Source organism: Pezoporus occidentalis, unplaced genomic scaffold (genome assembly GCF_034315485.1).
Source record: "Pezoporus occidentalis ecotype Australia unplaced genomic scaffold, CSIRO_AGI_Poc_V1 ctg3, whole genome shotgun sequence".
Lineage (NCBI taxonomy): Eukaryota > Metazoa > Chordata > Aves > Psittaciformes > Psittacidae > Pezoporus > Pezoporus occidentalis.
Window position 1 is genome coordinate 15357777 of NW_026914940.1, and position 19586 is coordinate 15377362.

General features: G+C 35.7%; 1 protein-coding gene across 3 annotated transcripts in view; it reads left to right on the forward strand.

The window, feature by feature from the left end:
* CSMD3 (CUB and Sushi multiple domains 3) overlaps positions 1-19586 on the forward strand; it is a 578676-nt gene that overhangs the window by 258365 nt on the left and 300725 nt on the right. For all 3 annotated transcript variants that reach the window (XM_062627150.1, XM_062627151.1, XM_062627152.1), the window contains 2 exons: positions 5723-5844; positions 18525-18628. In XM_062627150.1, coding sequence (XP_062483134.1) covers positions 5723-5844; positions 18525-18628 — 226 coding nt within the window. The remainder of the gene's footprint in view (positions 1-5722; positions 5845-18524; positions 18629-19586) is intronic.

A 19586-nucleotide genomic window follows, 5' to 3' on the forward strand; every position in this document is an offset into this window, starting at 1 on the left:
TCATATGGCATATAACTGCTTGCCAAAAATGTAATTCTCTTTATGAGTTATCATGTAATACTAGCTGGAATAAGATCATATTCATAAAAGTGAATCTGGAATAAGTCTGAAGCATTTCTACAGGAGAAATATAATAGGAATTAAAAAGGAAAACTGATGTATCACTTTGAAAATATAAGCAAATATTGTAGATTGTCAATATCTTTTGCACCTTAAGAGGTAGTTTCCAGGAAAATGCTACTGTGGAGATTTGACTGATTTTTAAACCGTTTGACTTCTAGAAAATACTGAGAATTGTAAAGTTAAATCGAATATCCTGACTAGATTTAATTGCAGTTGGAATATCTTATAGTTTACCAAAAATTTTTTTTTTTTAATTATTTTTTTAAATAAAATTCATGTCTCCCATCACCCTAGCAAAATAGCAGTTGATCGGGTGTACGGACCTGGTGAAGAAAGATGGCGGAACATCAAGGCATTTTCCCCACTGTGATTTATGGAAAATATATATTGAAAAGAAGTTAGAATTTGGAGTTATGAGGAAAGTATGGACATACGTTAAAGTCAAGCAGATAAATTAACGTAAGCAGCAGCTGAAAATTAATTGGTCACTTTCATGCATTTTATTGAAATTTGACGTGAATTCATCCTCTAAAACATTTGGTGTTTTAGCTGGACTTTTTCAAGATCAATGCATCATGCAAGACTAAAATTCTGCTGAGGATTGTAAGATTTGTTCCAATTTAATTTGCCTCATGCAACTCTTGTAGCATACAATTGTTACAAGACAGCAGAATGAACAATGCCTTCCCATCCTTCCTGGGAAAGGAAAAAAAATGTTCAAAAATAACCTGAGAATTTTTACCCTGGTATTTATTGCACATTGAGTTACAGTTGAAGGTTTTGAAAGATGAAAATTTCTGTAGTTGTTAATTATTTCATATACCAGTAAATGCGTTAATACATGTGGCTGTAATAACATGGCTACTTACATCAACCCCTCTGTGACTTCATTAAAGAGAGAAAATTTAAACACTTCAGGATTGAGACCCTACTTATTTGTCTGCCATGGGATTCAGTGTTCCCCTACAGGGTAATGGCATTTTTAAAAAGCCAACTTGATTAAGCAGAGACAATTATCTACCTTATGAAACTATTTGCCAGTTGATAAATCTCTTCCTCTCATTTACTTTTCAGGAAATGAAACAGATAGATCTATTCACAGTTGGTCGATTAGTCTTTTTATTTTCATGCCTGCCTCTCCTGCTTTCTGCTTGCTTGTTTCTCAGACCCTGTGAAATGTTTATGAATGCTGCCTTTTATAAGTCTGCTGGCAAGTCATCAGCCATTTCTGAAACAAGTACAGTATTTTGGAAACTCTGAAGAAAGAAAATGTGATTTTGAAATAATCATTTGTGTCTGAGAAAACTAAAGGAGACACACAATTTATGATTTACATCATGATCAATTTATAGGCAGGATACAAAGTAACTTAGATGATTAGTAGATGTCCCGGTGGTCTGTATTTGAACTGGGTTCTGACAAATTTAGAATAGTTTTTTTTGCTTCATATTGCTATTTTGGCCAGTTCATTTCCTGACAAAGTGATTTTTAAAACAACATTGAAATAATGGACTCAGTCTCTTTAATTTGATAGATTGTAAACATCAGTTTGTTTAACATGGATATGTAAGAATGTACATTATGAATTTTAGATCTTCCCTTTATAAATACTTTACTTGCCTATAGTATATATTTTAAAAAAAAAACCACTTCTCTCCAAAATGCAGACATGTAGCTGGAACTTTTAAATGTGTTGGTGACTAACAGCATGTATATATGCATATACACACCCATAGATGCAGGCAACACATCATAGATAATTGGAGTTTAAAGTGGCCCTACTTCCTTGTTCCAGCTGTATTTGTTCCCTGAAGATGTTTGTCTAACATTATCTTTTTCTAAGGAAAGTGCTCTTAGATCCCACTCAAGCACTTCGGTCCTTCATTAGCATTGCAAGTAGTAGAATTTTTCTAATTCAGATATGAACCCTTGTTGCTGTAAACTAACTTATTTCGAAAGGTGCTTCCATATAAAGAGCTGGTCATTTAATTTGTCTTTTCAACAGCTTACTGTATACTTCAAGAATACATGTTATTCTTTAAACTAACCAACAGCAGTTCAGTCATTCCTTTCTCATGGGTCCTACCTACAGGCCTCCAGCCCTTTTAATAATTTTCCCAAAGGGTCCATGTCTTTCTTAAATTATAGTTTCTAAATATGGGCTTGATATTTTTGAAGGGGCTTTCCCAGTGCTAAGTGGAGAAGAGAAATTAATTATTTCTCACATTTTCATGTTTTCTACCTATAGCTATGTGCATATCTACCAGTTTGAGTGTCTTTTCATACTAGTAGGATATTTTTTATTCAGGTTATGTTTCTGAGCTACTGTAGCCCCTGAAGATTTTCTGCAAATTACTTGCTCCTTACCCTGTATTTGTGAATTCATTATTCCTGCTTTTGTGCTTTGTCCAGTGCTTGTCTCTACTGAACTGCATCCTATTTTAATGTAATTTCTTCAATTTCTCATTTTTAATTCTAATTATGTTTGCTAATATAATCACAGCCCTTCCCAGCTCTTTGTTAGATGCAGATTAAATAAGTATGCACTTCATTATGCTGTCCAAACTGTTAATGAAACTATTTAATGAACATGAGCCAGGACAAACCTCTGTGAACCTCATTCAGTTATTCTTTCCTTTTGACACTGAGACACTGATCAAGAAGCAGAGAAGTCTAGGCTAGAAAGAGCATAAAAAAAATCATCTGATCTGTTTCAAGCAGGACCTTAGATTAGGTAATCCATGGCTGTCTCAAACCAAGTCTTCACTACTGCCAGTGGGGGAGATGCTACCATATCTTTCAGGATCCTATTCCAATATTTAGTAATTCATATGAGGGAGAATTTTTTTCTTATAACCAGATGTAATTTCTCATGAAAAAACTTGTGCCTGTTGCCTTTTATTCTGTCTCCATGCATTCCTGTGCAAAGAGTATATTTTCTGTAATGGCCTTTTAGGGAGCAAAAGTCTGTGATTAGATTCCTTCTTGAAGGTACTGTTTCTAGGTCAAAGAAACCCAGTCCCTTCAGTCTTTTTTTTTACCTATCATCAAGTTCTTCAGTCTTCTTGGTGGTCTTCCACTGGATGCATTCCAAGTTCTCAATCTGTGGGAATTAGTGATAAAATTAATTCAAATTTGTTCTTAAAAGAAGCTATCCTAAAAAATATAATTCTACCAAAAGAATCTTCTCTTTTAATTATATTCTACTAATACAAACTTGATATTTTGCTGTGTTTTGGTTTGGTTTGGTTTTCTTCTCCTATCAGGCACTACCAACAACAATTTGGGAGTAAAATACTTGTAAGGCCTCTGAGGGGTCTCTTCTTGGTGCTCCCCAGCTCTACCTAAGCAAAAGCAAAAATCAAAGACCTTTTTAATCTGGAAAATTTCAGTGAGATTTTCTTTGGCAATATTGGAATTTATTTACTGTTCCATAAGCTCTTAGTACACTCCTGAGCTCTAATTTTTTGAATTCTACATTGTATTCATTTTATTATTTTGAAATGTGTCATTGCTGTACAGTGTGAGCAATAGGAATGAAAAAATCTATTGAGACATGCAGTCTGAATAAACTTGTATAGTACCCAGAAATCATTTCTGAATAGCTGCAACTGTCAGATGTAAACAGATTACTTTTTCTAAAGAACTTTCATTTTTCTTTGCAACTCAAAAGAGATGAGATGAAATTTCTAACGTACCTCCTTTTAATTTTGGGAAGTAAGTACAGCCAAAATATTTTCATAATTTTGCTAATAGTGAGCTTTTATTTTTCATAGCCTAGTTAAATCCAAAAAAGGTGAAGCTTTTATTAAAAAGAAAAAAAAATATAATTATTATTTTAAAGGATAAATTTTGCAAATGACAGTGACCACAAAAATGCAACAAAGTGGTTCCTTAAAAAATAACAATAATAGTAATTAAAAAGATCACTTTTCTTTCTGTAGTTGAATACTAAAGGAAAAATAGAAAAAGTTGTATGTTAAATTTGCACTTTTCTGCAATTACTATACAATTCATTCTCTACATCTATGTATACATATACACACATATAGCTGTGGTTTGTTTTTTTTTTTTAAATATATTTCACATATAAGAACTGTGATGAAAATGCCAGTGGAACTTCTGTCCAGGTAGCCAGTCACCCATGCAGGTGGCAGCTAACTGATATTAAGATTGTATTTCAGGGTTCTCAGATCCTTAAAATAATTAGGGACAGACTCAAGAAGTCCAGGAAAAGGCATTATTGATATTAATTAATCATTATATATAATATTTTTTTACAATTTTCAACTTTCATCTTATCTGTAAACTCTTCTAATGTTAAGTAGACTTATGTGAAGAGATGTGTAAATAGTCTGAGGAAGTACTTCCAAAATCCAGTGGAAACAATTTATTTTTTTCATTTACTTTACTTAATCTTTGTAGTGTTGCAAGAATCAGCACAGAGCCATTAGAGGCAGCGCACAGTTAGATGAACTGTCTTGTGAGTAACTGCTTGAATTCAGAAAGGTTATAAAAAAAATGTCTTAAAAGACACAGGAATTATTTCTAATTGTCAATAAAGAAAGCAAAAAGTTTATGCAGACCACTTGTTATATGTCTGAGAGATTTTTCCTATGCTCAGTAAAAGCTAAATAAAAATATGTCTTCACCCTGCAGCACTTTAAAGGTTGCAGTGATTGAGAACAAATCTTCATGTGATTCACACACAGAGGCATCACAGACAAAAAAGACAGGAAACTTGTGATATGTATAGAGATAAAAACCACAGGTAATAGGGTGGAAGCAAAATGGGGATATTGAAGACAAAAATGCAGTATTGAGGTTCAGAGGCAAATATAAATTACTGGGTAAAGAAATCACATAAGAGCTTTTTTGACTGTGCAGAACACAAATTATAACTCTACCACAGCGTACACACAAAGGACATATGCTTTACATGCCAACTCTGCCACAAAGGATGAATTCACATGTTCAGATAGAGCAGCAGATTGTGTCTAGAACACTGCTTTTCCCCTCCTGACTTTCTTCCCACACACCGATACAGGCTACAGGAATCATACAGTTTCTTAATTATAAGCATAGATAAAAATTTGTGCTCGGTGTTAGTCTCACTTATGACTTCAATGACATTAGCTATTGCTCATAAATGAGGACCCTTTCTCTCATTTCTCCTCCCTCCCTGTTTTCAGGGTTCTGGTGTGGCTTTGAACAGACTTCACTGGAGTAGTCCTCTGAGGGGTAAAAGTGGTGTAGGATGGATGGAAATTGTGACTTTCTTTCTAAATGCTAATGTGAGGGAAGGAACAAGTCTTGATCCAGCAGCAGATGCATCTTCCTGTTTTCAGTATTTATCGAATAAACACGCTTTGTGAAACTGCAATACAACTGTATGGTAATTTTCACATATGCAAAAATTTTTTTTTCTTTACTATGTCAGAAAAAATTAACATGAATATTCTGTGGTCTTGTATGAGGTGGTTCTGGTTTTGATCAATGGTATTTGAATCCTTCACACCTTGATTAATAGAAATTGGTTTGTAAAACTGCTGCATATATTTTGTATGTGAATTAAGAAGTGACCTTTCTTTTTTTTCAGTCAAGACTTGTGGATCCAATCTTCAGGGACCTGGAGGTACTTTCACATCACCCAATTTTCCATTCCAGTATGACAGCAATGCTCAATGTGTGTGGGTCATCACAGCTATCAATACTAATAAAGTAAGTTTAAAATTCTAGCTGAGCTTTAAAATGAAACACCAAAAATACATGTAGACCATGACATTTTTCACTAATATCATTTATCTTTACAGTCCGGCTGCTGTATTTGATGCATTTCAGACTTTTCTAAGATATGGCTGATGTTGGATGGGTATGGAAAGATGTTCAAACCTATTGTTTCCCCTAAGAGAGTTTTGCTTTTTGTATGCCAAATAGATGCTGTCGGGTTTTTATGTGACTTTTAGAGATTATTCCCAGAAACATCTATCCAGTGTTATAAAGCAATGTCATGAGTCCACTAATACTGCATTGTAATCACTAGAGCTGTTTTGTGTATAAGACTGCGTATATCATGTTTGGCCTTAGGCTATGTGAGAAATCACTGAAGTTTATGAATTCAGTTTCTCTTCATGAAGGACTGTTCTAAAGTTGTGTAAATTATTTAATTGTCTGAACTACTGCATTAAACTCCCATGTTTTTTATGCCTACACTTTAAACCAGAAGTACTGGGAGTTCTGATAGTGCCAGATGAGTCAAAGTAGAGCAATAAGGCTGAGTTATGACACCACTTGTCTTTAAATTCAAGAGCTAGGCACCTGGCAGCAATGGCTATATTCTATTTCCAGGCGTATCATTTTATCTGAATGGAGTGTAATGGACTTGTTTAGATGTATTGAAACAAAAATTAGCTGTACAGCTCAGAAACATTCTATAAAGAACTATCAACATCTGTGTTTGCTGGTACAGGGGTATATCCCTAGCTCCTAATTTTTGTCTTATATTGCTATCTACATATCACATTCCATTAATTGATCAGAGAGGCCTAGAAGGCCTACGCCTTTTATACCTGAGATTGTCAAAGGACTCAGTAAAAGTCTGATTACATTTCAGAAGCCATTCAGCTACACTGCTGCAGTTCTGCCTCTAATCTTACAAAGTCCTGTGTGGAGGCCATCCTTATGTTCCATTTTGAAAGAAGAAAAAAGGATTATTTAATCAAGTGATTAAGATATTTGTAGTGAAAATGGTAACGTGTTTAGGGCCAGAGAGAGGGCTGTTTGTTGGGTTAATCCTTGTTCTGAGGACAGCTAATCCAATTTACACAATTTATAGATAGTCAACTTAAAGATTGTGTGTCATGAGTCCTTGAAAGATGATGCAGTCCCTCCTAGGAGATATTGGGGTGGTTGAAATTCCATGTGAGGATTAGTACCTGCACTTGTGGGGTTCTCCAACAGTATATGATAGAGGAAGTTCATGAAAAGTTTTCCCACTCCTAGATTGTCTTAACGTGGTTTCCACACATTTTTTATATATGTCAAGCGAGTGATTTTTGCCACCATCTTACCCATGTCTACCGTAGAATCAAAGCTCTTTGATCACAAAGAAGAAAACTGGAGTTCTAGGGATCTGCCTGAAAGAATATTCAAGAAATGAAAGACATATGCAGATTTGTAGATTATAAATCTGCAAATTACCTGTTTGACAGGTGGAGTGAAATCATTTATCAGTTCTCCATTACAGGTGCTCTTACTTTATGTTGCTTGAAATGCTGTAGATATTTTGCCAATGGTCAATGTAATTCTTTCATTATTAGCTACCTAAAATCCCAGCTTGACCAAATTGGCCTCTTTGTTAATGAAGTAAAATGACTGTTTCCAGCACTGCACCAAGGCAGTACCTTGCTTCCTTTTCATTGGTTACTAGGTGAGGTTTGAAAATTGCACAATATCTTCAGCTTCACTTAACATAAAAGGCTGTTGTTTGTTAGACAGCTAGTGCCCTGGTTTGTTAGGGTGTTTTTTGCCATGTATGATATTCACAGAGCTGAATCAGATCTCTAAGGCAGTAATTGCTAGAAAATTGCTATCATAACACAAGCATGCTAAAACTAGTTTAGGCCAAGAGAAAGCAAAATAATTCTGAGATACTCATTGTCAGGTCAGTACAAATCCTCTGGGATTTTTATTACTAATGGCAAAAATGTTATTTGCTGTTCTACATTAAAGCCTAGTTCATGTTGTTTGTTTAAATAGCATGTGGGGTAAGAAAACTGCAGTTGTGACTTGCTTTTACCCTTTAGAGGATGGGTTACAACATTACAAGTTTAAATTTAACCACAGGCTAAAATATCAGTGAAATCTGAATTAAGGCTAAAGTTAACCAAAGGTCAAGTCTTATGAATTATATTTGCTGATTCTTTTTCTAATCCAGAGTGACAGAAACACTGTGGAAACATCAGAGCTAGAATGACAGCCTTTCTGACAGATCTCAGCCATATTCACACTACATATTGTTCACCAACATGCATTAAGAAAGAGAAAAATAAGCAAAAGTATTCCTTTAAAAATTGTAAAGAGGATTTAAATATGTAAACACACTGTTAAATATAGATTGATCAGAAAACTAGATCCTAGTTCTGTTAATTTTACATGGCAGGATTTTTTTTTTAATTAAAAAAAAGGGAAATTTTACATGATTAGGTGTTATTTTTTTTGTCTGTCACCATAATATTTAAATCTTACGTTCAGTGTTTATCAAGCATAAAAGTATTCTTACTACCTGCATAATAGTCTTTAGAATACAGTTTTAAAAAGTTTGCCAGTCTTCACATTCTCCTCTTTTTTTATCATATTTTGAAGTACTTTGGAAATCAGTAATGATGTATGCCTGAGAATTGGAACATAGTTGGGTTTGAGGTTTAGGCTTGGTTGGTTTGGTTGGTCTTTAATAATTTTTGCTAGTATTTTTTTTCCTGTGGGTGTCAAGTATCTGTTAGGAAAGCTATAATCTGAATTCTGTTGTAGTGGCAGAGGTTACTGAAAATTTGTGACATCTGTTTCCAACTGCTGTAGTCCTTTACTTTCTGATAAACTGTTGAAACAGTTCCTAATATCTCGGAAATCCCTCACATGTTTTTCTGCAAGTCTGAAGTTTACTAATGGAATAACTTGCAACTGCTACTGAATTATAATAAATATGGTTTTCATTTAATCACTCTGTATTAAGATATTGATTTTTTTTTATTTACCTTCCACTCTTTCCTTCCTTATGTCATGATAATTCGGTTTTCCTCCTGCGTAAAATGTAACCTTTTCGTTTCTGTGCTATTGTGCTTTTTTAGGACAAGCCAAAAAAAAGCAAAACAAATTGAGCCAGCAGCTGAGTGTTTGCACTTAATTTACCACAGCTGTGTTATTTTGGTAATCATGTCAAAACTGCCAGTGGAATATTTCCTAAGCTTGCTGTCAAGCCTAAACTCAGTTGCCATCCATATTTATTGTTGTTAACAGTATAAATCCCAAGCAGACTGGCTGCTTTAGCATGAACTCAAACACTCATTTCATGAAGTCTGTTTTGGTCAGGCCTGTTTGAATAAACTACACTGCAGCTCTTTTTACAAGCAAATGTCTCAAACTTGGCTTTTCCAAAGCCTGTCACGAAGATGTACTGTGGGTGTTACAGTCAGATAAATGACGAGAAAATATGAGCATGCTTAAGCTCATTCTTAACTATACAGTTTTAACCACAACCCTGTTTTTCATCCATGCAGATTAAAAAAGTCGGTACTGTGTTTATTGATAGGAGATAATGTATTTTTATTCTATATGAAACTAGAAGGTGTAAAAATATTTCAGTTCTGTTCAGAACAGCTATTTTTAAGGCAGGAAGTTAGCAGGTTTGGCTGTGAGGGGATAGAATCATTGCTGAATGAGAGAATTTGGAGTCAGGTGGTATGTGCATGTGCTTTGGGTTAACCACTTGAAAAAATAGTATAGTAAACATGGAGAAAAATAAAGCAATGCAATTGCAGAGGAAAAAATGATTTGCCCTCCCATACTGCTATTTTACTATTACTCTCATTATGAAAGGTGGCCAGGTTCATTTTCTCAATTAATGTAGATTTTATCTCACTCAATATTTTCTTGACATTTCCAAGTGTTTTTCACTCTGAAAATATGATCTACCTATAGGAAATGGGTGAGAGATTCTACCTATTGCAATAAGTGCAACAGAAGTGACTACTTTCAGCCATCAGCAGCTTTAGATTCTAGCCATATCTGAATTTCAGCTATTAACTCCACCTTTGATTAAGACTCCATATTGAATTAAAGGCTGAATCAGAGTTTTAGTTCTGTTTTACTTTCTGTAAGTTCCTAAAATTGGTCTAAGTTATGCTGCCCATACACTTTGAACGCAAAGATGTTTTCTTATTTGTATTTACGATTTATATTCACACCCAAGCTAGAACTTTTTAAAAGACATATGCATATGACCCAGAGACTTTGACAGGAAATATTCAGTGCTTTCTCTGTGAGCAATTGACACATTTCAGTCTTTTTTGTTTGGTGAATTTTTGGCGCAGAGATCTGTTATTTTCCTCCACAGTTGAGTTCACTTGATTGATCTTGTGAGTAGTGCTCTTTATAACAAATTGTTCTGCTCAACATGTACCTTTTTCTGATCTCTGACTGACAAATAGAGGTGCTGTTTGTTTTCTAAGAAGTGACTGCTTTAAAGGCTGATGGTACTGTTCTGTGATGGGTTAGCCTTGGCTGCTTGCCATATGCCCACCAGGCTGCTCTCTCACTCACCCTCTGCAGTAGTACATAGGTAGAAAATATGATGAAAAATCTCATGGATCAAGATAAAGACAGGGAGATCACTCATTAATTACCATCATTTGCAAAACAGACTTGGGGAAATTAATTTATTGCCAATTAAGTTAGGATAATTTGCAGGATAAATAGTACGATAATGAGAAGCAAGAACAAAGCTAAACCAACACTTTCCCTTAGCCCCTATCTTCTTACCAGAGGGGTTTCCAACTTCCCTACCTCCCCCCCTCAGGCAGCACAGGGAGAATGGGGAATGGGGGTTGAGGTCGGTCCATAACATTTTGTCTTTGCTGCTCCTTCCTTTCTCACATTCTTCCCCTGCTCCAATGTCAGGTCTCTCCCACAAGGTGCAGTCCTTCAGGAGTGGACTGCTCCAGCATGGGTTTCCACAGTGTCACAGGTCCTTGCAGAAGCCTGCTCCGGTGTGGGCTTTTTACAGGGTACACACACCTGCTGTGGCATGGAGAATGAAATTAAAACCACATTCTTCCGAACCCACTTCTTCCCATCCCCCTTCTTCCCAGGCTCACCTTCTTTGTTCCTGGCTCTTCTACCTCCACCTCTTCCCCAAGTGGCACAGGGGCACAGGGAATGGTGGTCGTGATCACTTTGTAACACCGTGTACCTGCTGATTCTTTCCCCTCAGGCTCTTTCCCTGCTCCAGCATCGGGTCCCTTCTGCAGGAAGTAGTCCTTCAAGGCCTTTTCCAGCATGGGTCACTGATTTGCTCAGCTTTGACCTGAGGTAGATCAGCTGGAGCCAGCTGGAACTGATTCTGTCTGAGATGGGGTCAGCTCCCGATCTCTTCTCATAGAAGCTACTCGTGCAGTCCCTCCCTGCTAATAAAACCTTGCCACATAACCCCAATGCACATTCACAATGCAAATTGATGGTGCAGGAACATTTATTGAGATTTAAGTCACAAGCATTACTCCTGTGTTTCTGTTCCCTTTAGCATGAATAGCTGCTCACCAAGTTAGGCTGACTTCACTTCATGACATCTTTTTTTTTGGAGCAGACTGCTTGCCCTCAATGAGTGAAAAAGCGCAGATATCTGTGCTATGTAAGGGTATCCTTTTTGGGTAACTCATGAATGGAAGAACAGAAGCAGGGGCAACCTTCCTATGGTTGCAATCATCTTTCTATTTAAGAACAATGCAATGGTTTAAGATTACTTTTGTTTTCTTTAGAAATAGATCTGAATCTCAGTCTAATATACTTTTGCTACTAATTCTGCTGTATGGTCTTTTAGTCTCAGCTCCTTTTATTTATTGTTAATTGGGATGAAGTTATCAATGAAATACATTTCACCTCCCTAATAACATCAGAAGCTTAACTAAATTGCTTTAAAACCTTTCAGCCTTAAGATCTGTGGTATCAAAGAGATGTAGCATTAAGTGCTTATACACCAGTAAAAATCAGTGAGGAAATGAATTCCAAGTGTAACAACTCTTTTTGAAAAAGCCTTCCTATTAATAGAAAGTACAAATCCCTCTATTAGGAGAAAGAAAGAGACTAGAACATTTTTAGCTTATTGCAGGTAAAACTTATCTGGGAGTGACATTCATCCATCATTTTCTCAAAGTAACACTGGAGAATGTTTTGCTAAGATATATGAAATGTATTTAAAAGACTAGGTTAGACAGGAGAAATTTTGGCAGCCTAAGAAAACAAATGTGACCTTAGATTAGATGTCCAACTTCCTAATATGGATATACATATATTTTTAATCACATAGCCTTGTGTTTCTATAGCCCATAAATTGTAATCAATTGAATCTTCTCTCACCTTTCTCTAAAATCTACTATTCCTTTCATTCATTCCTCATGCTACTATATCAAGTGCTTTTCAGGCAGGGAGTTGTGTTCAGCTACATGTAATAGGAAATAATTAGCATGTTATTCTCAATACAGTCATTCCCATCTTTCTCACAATTGCAGTGAAGAAGAAACATGAGGGGCAATTTTATGGGAGAGAAACTTTATCATCTAACTTAGTGTCATCTGACTGGTCAACAGAAGGCTAATTGCTGTAGTCTCCAGTTAATGAAGAGATACTGTTTTCAGTAGAGGTACAAATCCCAATGTACTGATTAATTATTTATCTTAAGAGGATGTCGTGGTTTAAACCCTGTCATCAAGTTAGCCACACAGTCCACTCTCCCTGCTCTGCCCTTTCTCCCCCGCTCCCCTGCCCCCGCTCCCAGAGGGACGGGGAGGAGAATGGAAAGAATGTAACTCCCATGAGTTGAGATAAGAACAGTCCAGTAACTAAGGTATAACACAAATCACTACTGCTACCACTAATAATAATAATAAGGGAAATAACAAGGGAAGAGCATACAATACCACCTGTCGAAAACCAGCCTGACCAAGCAGTGAGCCAGCCCTTCTGGTTAACTCCCAGTTACATCCTGGGCATGATATGCTGTGGTATGGAATACCCCTTTGGCTAGTCTGGGTCAGGTGTCCTGTCTCTGCTTCCTTCCGGCTTCCCCTGCTCCCTGGCAGAGCATGAGCTCCCTCACAAAGTCCTTGGTCAGAGTAAACATTTGAGCAGTAACTAAAAACATTGGTGTTATCAGCGCTGTTCCCAGCCCGAAAGTCAAAACCACAGCGCTGCACCAGCTACTAAGGAGAAAAAAATGACTGCTACTGCTGAACCCAGGACAGAGGAATATCCAAAATACACAAGATTAATTTCTCTCCAAATACCTTTATCTGTAGAAAAACACTAGCTGTGGAGGTAGTAAGTGATCATTTGAACAGATGCGTATGTTTTAGTTGATTCAGTTTTCTTGGAATCAGAGAATGGTTGAGGTTGGAAGTGACCTGTTGTCCAGCCTCCCTGCTCAAGAAGGCCACCTACAGATGGTAGCCCATGGGACCATGTCCAGAAAGGAGACTCTACAATCTGTGCAATCTTTGCAAGTGCCTCGTCACCCTTGCAGTAAAAATATTTTTCCTGATGTTCAGAGGGAGTTTACTGTGTTTCAGTTTGTGCCCTTTGCCTCAGGTCCTGTCCCTTTAATGAAAAGAGGCTGCCTCCTTCCTCTTTGCACCTTCCATTCAGGTATTTATATACTTTAATAAGATCCCCTTGAATCTTCTCTAGGCTGAATAGCCCCAGCTCTCTGAGTCTTTCCTCATAAGCTAGATGCTTGAATCCCTTAATAATATTTGAGGCCCTTCACTGGACTTCCATCACTGTGTGCCAATCTCTTTAGTACTGGGGAGTACTGGATACCACATCCAGATGTGTCTTTTCATGGATGAGCAGAGGGTAAGTTAGTTTGTCTAATTCAGCTAAGGATGCGATTTGTCTTCTTTGCAGCAAGGACACATTGCTGGCTCTTGTTCAACCTGGTATTCCAGGTTCAATCTGCTTTCCAGCAACATACACTGGTGCATGGTTTTTCCTCCCTAGAGGCTGGACTTTGCACTTCCCCTTGCTGAAGTTGATGGGGCTCCCTTTTGATCTCCAGCCTGTCCCTCTGGATGGCACCATGGCCCTCTGGCATATTAGCCACTGCTCCTGTTTTGATGTTACGGCAGACTTGCTGAGGATACATTCTAACCCATCATCCAGATGACCAATGAAGATATTAATGGATTTGTCCCAGTGTTGATGTCTGGGATACACCATCAGTTACTGGCCTCCAAGCAGACTTTGTGCTGCTGATCACTACCCTCTGGGCCCAGACGTTCATGCAGTTTTCATTACACCTCAATGCCTGTTCACCCAGCCCATATATCAACAGTCTATGAATAATTTACAGGAGACAATCTCAAAGACCTGCATGAAGCCCAGGTAGACAGTATCTACCACTGTCACCTACCATGCTAGTCATTTCTTCATAGAAGATTTTCAAAGCTGGGCAAGCATAACTTCACCTTGGTAAAGCCGTGGTGACTACTGCAGATGATTTTTTTGTCCTTAGTACTCCTGGAAGTGATTTCCAGGATTAACTGCTCCATGGTAGTATTAATGTTAAATAAAATTATACCTCAGTATTAATAATTTAAATAAAATTATACTTCGGATCTCACAATAAATGATGGATTCAGTAGGTTTTCCTACTGAAACTACTCATCTATAATCTAATACAGTCATCTATAATCTAATACCAGTCATTTCCTTAAGTGCCAAGCTAAAAATAAAAAAAAAAAAAAGTTTGTTTTTACTAGTAGCTTAACAAAAATGAGTGAAACTTAATTTTGTGCACAACCACTAGCAATTTTTGGACTTATAATGAGACATTTGCAAAGGTTAAGATATTTGATGTGTGAAAATGCGGCAAAATACAATCTGAAATTGCTTAGAGGTAAAAAAAGCCCACAAAAAGAAACCCACAACACAATACTCTTTCACAAGGTAAAAGTTATATGAGAATTTGCATTGTTAGGACCATAATAAACGCACTAATGTAAGTAAGAGCCAATGTGTTTGCTTAAGGAATACTGTATTGATAGTTCAGTTAAATTGTGTAATTATATTATTTTTGTTTCCTTTAGAGGTCTTATTTACAAGATTACTTATTTATTTATTTATTTATTTATTTTAATTGGGGCTGCATAAGTTGATGAACTGTTAAGACTGTATTCCTCTGTTTAATCAATGTCAGAAACTTCTGAACACAAGCCAACACAATACAGGTCGTACTTATATGTGAATACACAACTATAACATGAAAAATAAAATCTCTTCATGCTGTTATTTTAATGTGCTATCCTTTCATTTTAAGACTTTCCAATAGTATTTTTTCTCAGGATAGGGAAGGACTATAAATTTGTTTTCAGTTATTGTGGCCCCAAAGTAAGTAATTCTAAATTACCTTTATAAATAACTTCAGGATTAACTTCTATGGAAAATGAAGGGACACTTAACACTATTGTTGGAGTTTAAAAAAACAAACCAGAACAAAACAAAACTGCCTTTTAAAGAGCTGCATGATGTCTTTACCAATGACTCTGCAAAGCAGAATTCATCTGCTGTCTGTAGGATTGAGATTGCCTCTGGCATGTAATACTCCAGGATAACCCCATGCGGTCTTCAGGTGCCTTCCCAAAAGAGCACAGTTCTTCTGAAGATCCTTTATCTGCCAGATTTGTGTGAATCTTCTGGCTGCTTTACAGCATATCAGTTGGTACTACTTAAATATATTTGGGTGAATTCAATTTTGGATGTCCGCAGTGTAGGAATCCATATATAAATGCCTAGTCTCACTTTATAGTCAAGGAAGATAAACGGGTACTTCTAAGCTGTGGTTGATCTAGTGGGTGTTATCTACCTTTTAATGAAATAGATTACAATCCAGACATGTTTTTTCCCTGGTTATGAAGCCTACATCAAATATATATGTTTGCTCTGTAGATGTCTACAGTTAAGTATGATGAATTCTATTGCCAGCAAATGGACTCAACGATATAGAAGGAAATTTACAGTTCAGCCAGCAACCATTTATTTCCTGGAATTGTCTTACAGCTGTGTTGTGTCGCCTGCTTTTTTCTATAACATTCTAAAGATCTCCAAGTTTTCTTCTTTTTTTCTTTCCCCTCTTCCTATTTTCTTATCACCTCTGATATTCAAAGAATAAATTAAATTTGAAAGGACAGAGTGCTTAATATTTAGGCTGTTTCATTTTGAACTGTGGGGTATATTCATGCAATAAGCAACTACCAAAAAGACAGTTAAACTATTGTTATGCTGCAGAGCAGTTCTTGAATATTTTGAGTTATTGATTTATAAATCAATAAATAAAATGTGCAACAAAATAGTATGTAATAATGTTGCGTACTTGGCAGGATGCTTTAATTCAAATATCTTCCTTACTACACTTCCTGTTTAAAAGCAGTTCTGAAGCACTTATGCTTCCTTCTGTTACACAGCATTCTGCTTTATATGTTTTGAAGTTTTAAAAAGTTGAATACATAACCTGGAACACTACTTTTCTTGAAAAATCTTTGGCGAGCTAATTCCATCGGTAACCAGACAGTCATATCGAACAATTTTCAGGAAAGATTGCTGTCTGGAACACATCCTCCTAAGCATGTTCTCTCTCTGAAGAGTTGTAGGAAGTTCTCAAATTAGCCATTTATTGTGCAATAAAGTCTTCTCCTGCATTACTTCTGAGCTGGATAACAGACTCTGTTCTGTATCAAGGCATAGAAAGGAGACACATCTACTGAAATTTGTTAGAAATTACATCTCTGCTGCCAGTTCTTCTTTCGGAAAAGTCCGAACAAAGTACAGTATCGTGCTTTTCAGAAAGTCTCTTTTTTGGTAGCTTGGATAATAATCATTACTATTACCATCTTTTTTTCTTATTCTTGATATGCTTCTTGGTTTATAAATTTAATTCAGCAATTATAAATTGCTTATTGCTTCTGGGTTTGTAAAAAACAAAAGCAGACCAGGACACAGAGAGACTACTGCCTTCCTTTTAGCTACTTTCATATTTACTTCAGTGAATAAGAGTGCACAACTTGAGATATTTTATTTTAAATAAAATTTGTTGTTCATGTATATGTGTGTATATAGGGGAAGAGGAAAGAAAAGATTCCTTTTTCCTGACTGTAGTGTCTAGGGACATGTTTAATAACATTCATTGAAAGAAAAAATATAATTAGTCTGTATCAGGATAATTACTGTAGTGTGCTACCTGCTGTTTACTTCACAAATACTACTATAAAGGTACAAATTTTCAGGGGCTACTGCATGGCTACATCTGGAAAAGAAGAGAATAGTAATTATGACATAGCTTAATTTTAAGTAAAGATATTCTTCACAGTTCTGAAACCCTGCAGATACAATATCATTAGTTGTCTTATGTGTGAAATGACAGATCATGACTATTGTGGCAAATTGTCTCAACTGGAATTCTGCATGTCTGAAATGTCCTCATGCTTGCCTTCCATAAGCTACTTTTGATAGTACCATCCTCTCTGGTTTTATCTGACCATAGTACCATCCTCTCTGGTTTTATCTCACCATTTGAAAATGTTCTGTGGTCCATCTGCAGTTTGTTGTTATTGTTTGTTGTTGTTTATTTTAAATGAGATGGTGGGGTGAGGCATAAATGCAGTAAATATATAAAGTTTCTCCAACTTACCTATACTGGCTTTTATTCATAGAAACATAGCCTTCAAACAATTAGCAGACCTCCAGTATAATGAAGCCACATGAGCTTTCAAGGACATTATATTAATCCATCAGGATGGCATCCACAACGTTAAACACAAACACTCTCAGTTCTCAATTATAACAGTAATTGAAAAACATTTATTACAGACATAGGTATAAAAATTTATATGCATAAGTATTCTGACCTGGATGAAAACTTGAGGAATTTCTGTTCTTTTTGTTAAGACACAGTTAGTATATTAATAAATGGGTGGAGAAAATATGCTTTATTTGCTTTTCTAATAATATGGTTGCATTTTGCTCTAAGTGAAAAATTCATTGTATTCTTAAAATGGAAGTGAAAGTTTTACACTGTGTTTTAAATTACAGGATATTAAAAAATGCCTAAGCTTCTAATAGTTACATTCTACTCAGGTTCATGAAATAAGAAATTACATTTACGTTTGATGCAGCTTTATCCTGCCTGAGCCAGATTATAGACGTCAGGAGTAAATTATGTTCTTCACCTCAACTGCATTTACTCAGTGAAGTACAATTATTCAGTTGTTATTTGCAAACAGTTGTATTGCATGAAGTGCAATTACTTATGTTGCCCTTTGAGTATATCTTAAGCAAAATGTAATGCAATTATACAGAACTGTATTAAACGTGTAACAACTACATTAATAAGTGAAATGACAATGATTTGAGGAGGTCAGAAGAGTGATGATACTTTAAAATTATTATAATAATTCATATTTCTTGGACCAAACCTGTTGGGTTAATTGTGATAATGTATTGTAAAATATACTGAAGTTACATAGAATTGTTAATTGGAAAATCTCATTTATTTGCACTGCTGAAAAGCTTATGTACAGACTAAACTCTCAGGTATGTTCCTTTATTTCTAAAACATATTTACTTATTTTGTTTCCTAGGTTATTCAGATTAATTTTGAAGAATTTGATCTGGAGATTGGATATGACACTCTGACAATTGGTGATGGAGGAGAAGTGGGTGATCCTAAAACAGTGCTTCAAGTGTAAGTCTTTTGCATTTACACTTATGCATTACAGAATATAATTAATGAGGTTTTGATGAGAGTAGACAGTGATTAAAATCAGGAAAATCTCAAAAAAGAACCCTAATCTTACTGAGCTTCTAAGATTACTCAAGTTTAACTACATGGCTATATGTTTACTGTTTTGGAGTCAGAAAGAGATGGGCTAGACATAAGAAAATAAAAAAAATAAACTAAAATCAGAAATTTTAAAAGACATAGTCTGTACATCCATGTGTAGAAATGTAAATTTTTTAGGGGCTATTTTGCGCCCTTTAAAAGTGTGTTCTCAAATTAAAAATATGTATGAACATAATTGCAAACAAATTTATGGGCAACTTACTTACAAACTTTTACAGTCTCCTAGCAAGCTTAGTATGTAGAAAGATGTACTGTAGTATACTGTAGTATCTTGACATTTAAATGCTTCCCATTTATTGTAGATAATTCAAAACATGAGTTAGTATAGTGAAGAAAATTACTATAGAGAAAATCTGAGTGGGCTGTTACCAAACCCACGTATGACTACAGATCAGACTGTGCTGAGTATTAAGGTTTTTGTCATCCAGTAACATTCTTCTAGAATGCATGAGTCTGGAGGCAGTGAAGGGGTTGGGGTGTGGGGGGTAGAGACTTAACAATCACTGACTAAATTCAGAATCCATATTTCTCAAATACTAAAATTATGATGCTAACTAGTCTTATAATAATAACAGTATCAAGAAGGCAAATTCAGGATCTTGTTGCTTAATTTATAATATTTTGAAGACAGCAGTATAATCCAGTGATTATGTTTATTCCCTAGTCTTTTGGCTTGTAGACTTGTAGTCTGTCATTTTATGTAGGTCCAGTTCCATTCTGAATAAATACAATAATTTGTAGGAGAAATGAATGTCCCTTAAGATTTTTTTTTTCCAGTCTTTTGTTTGTTTGTTTGTTT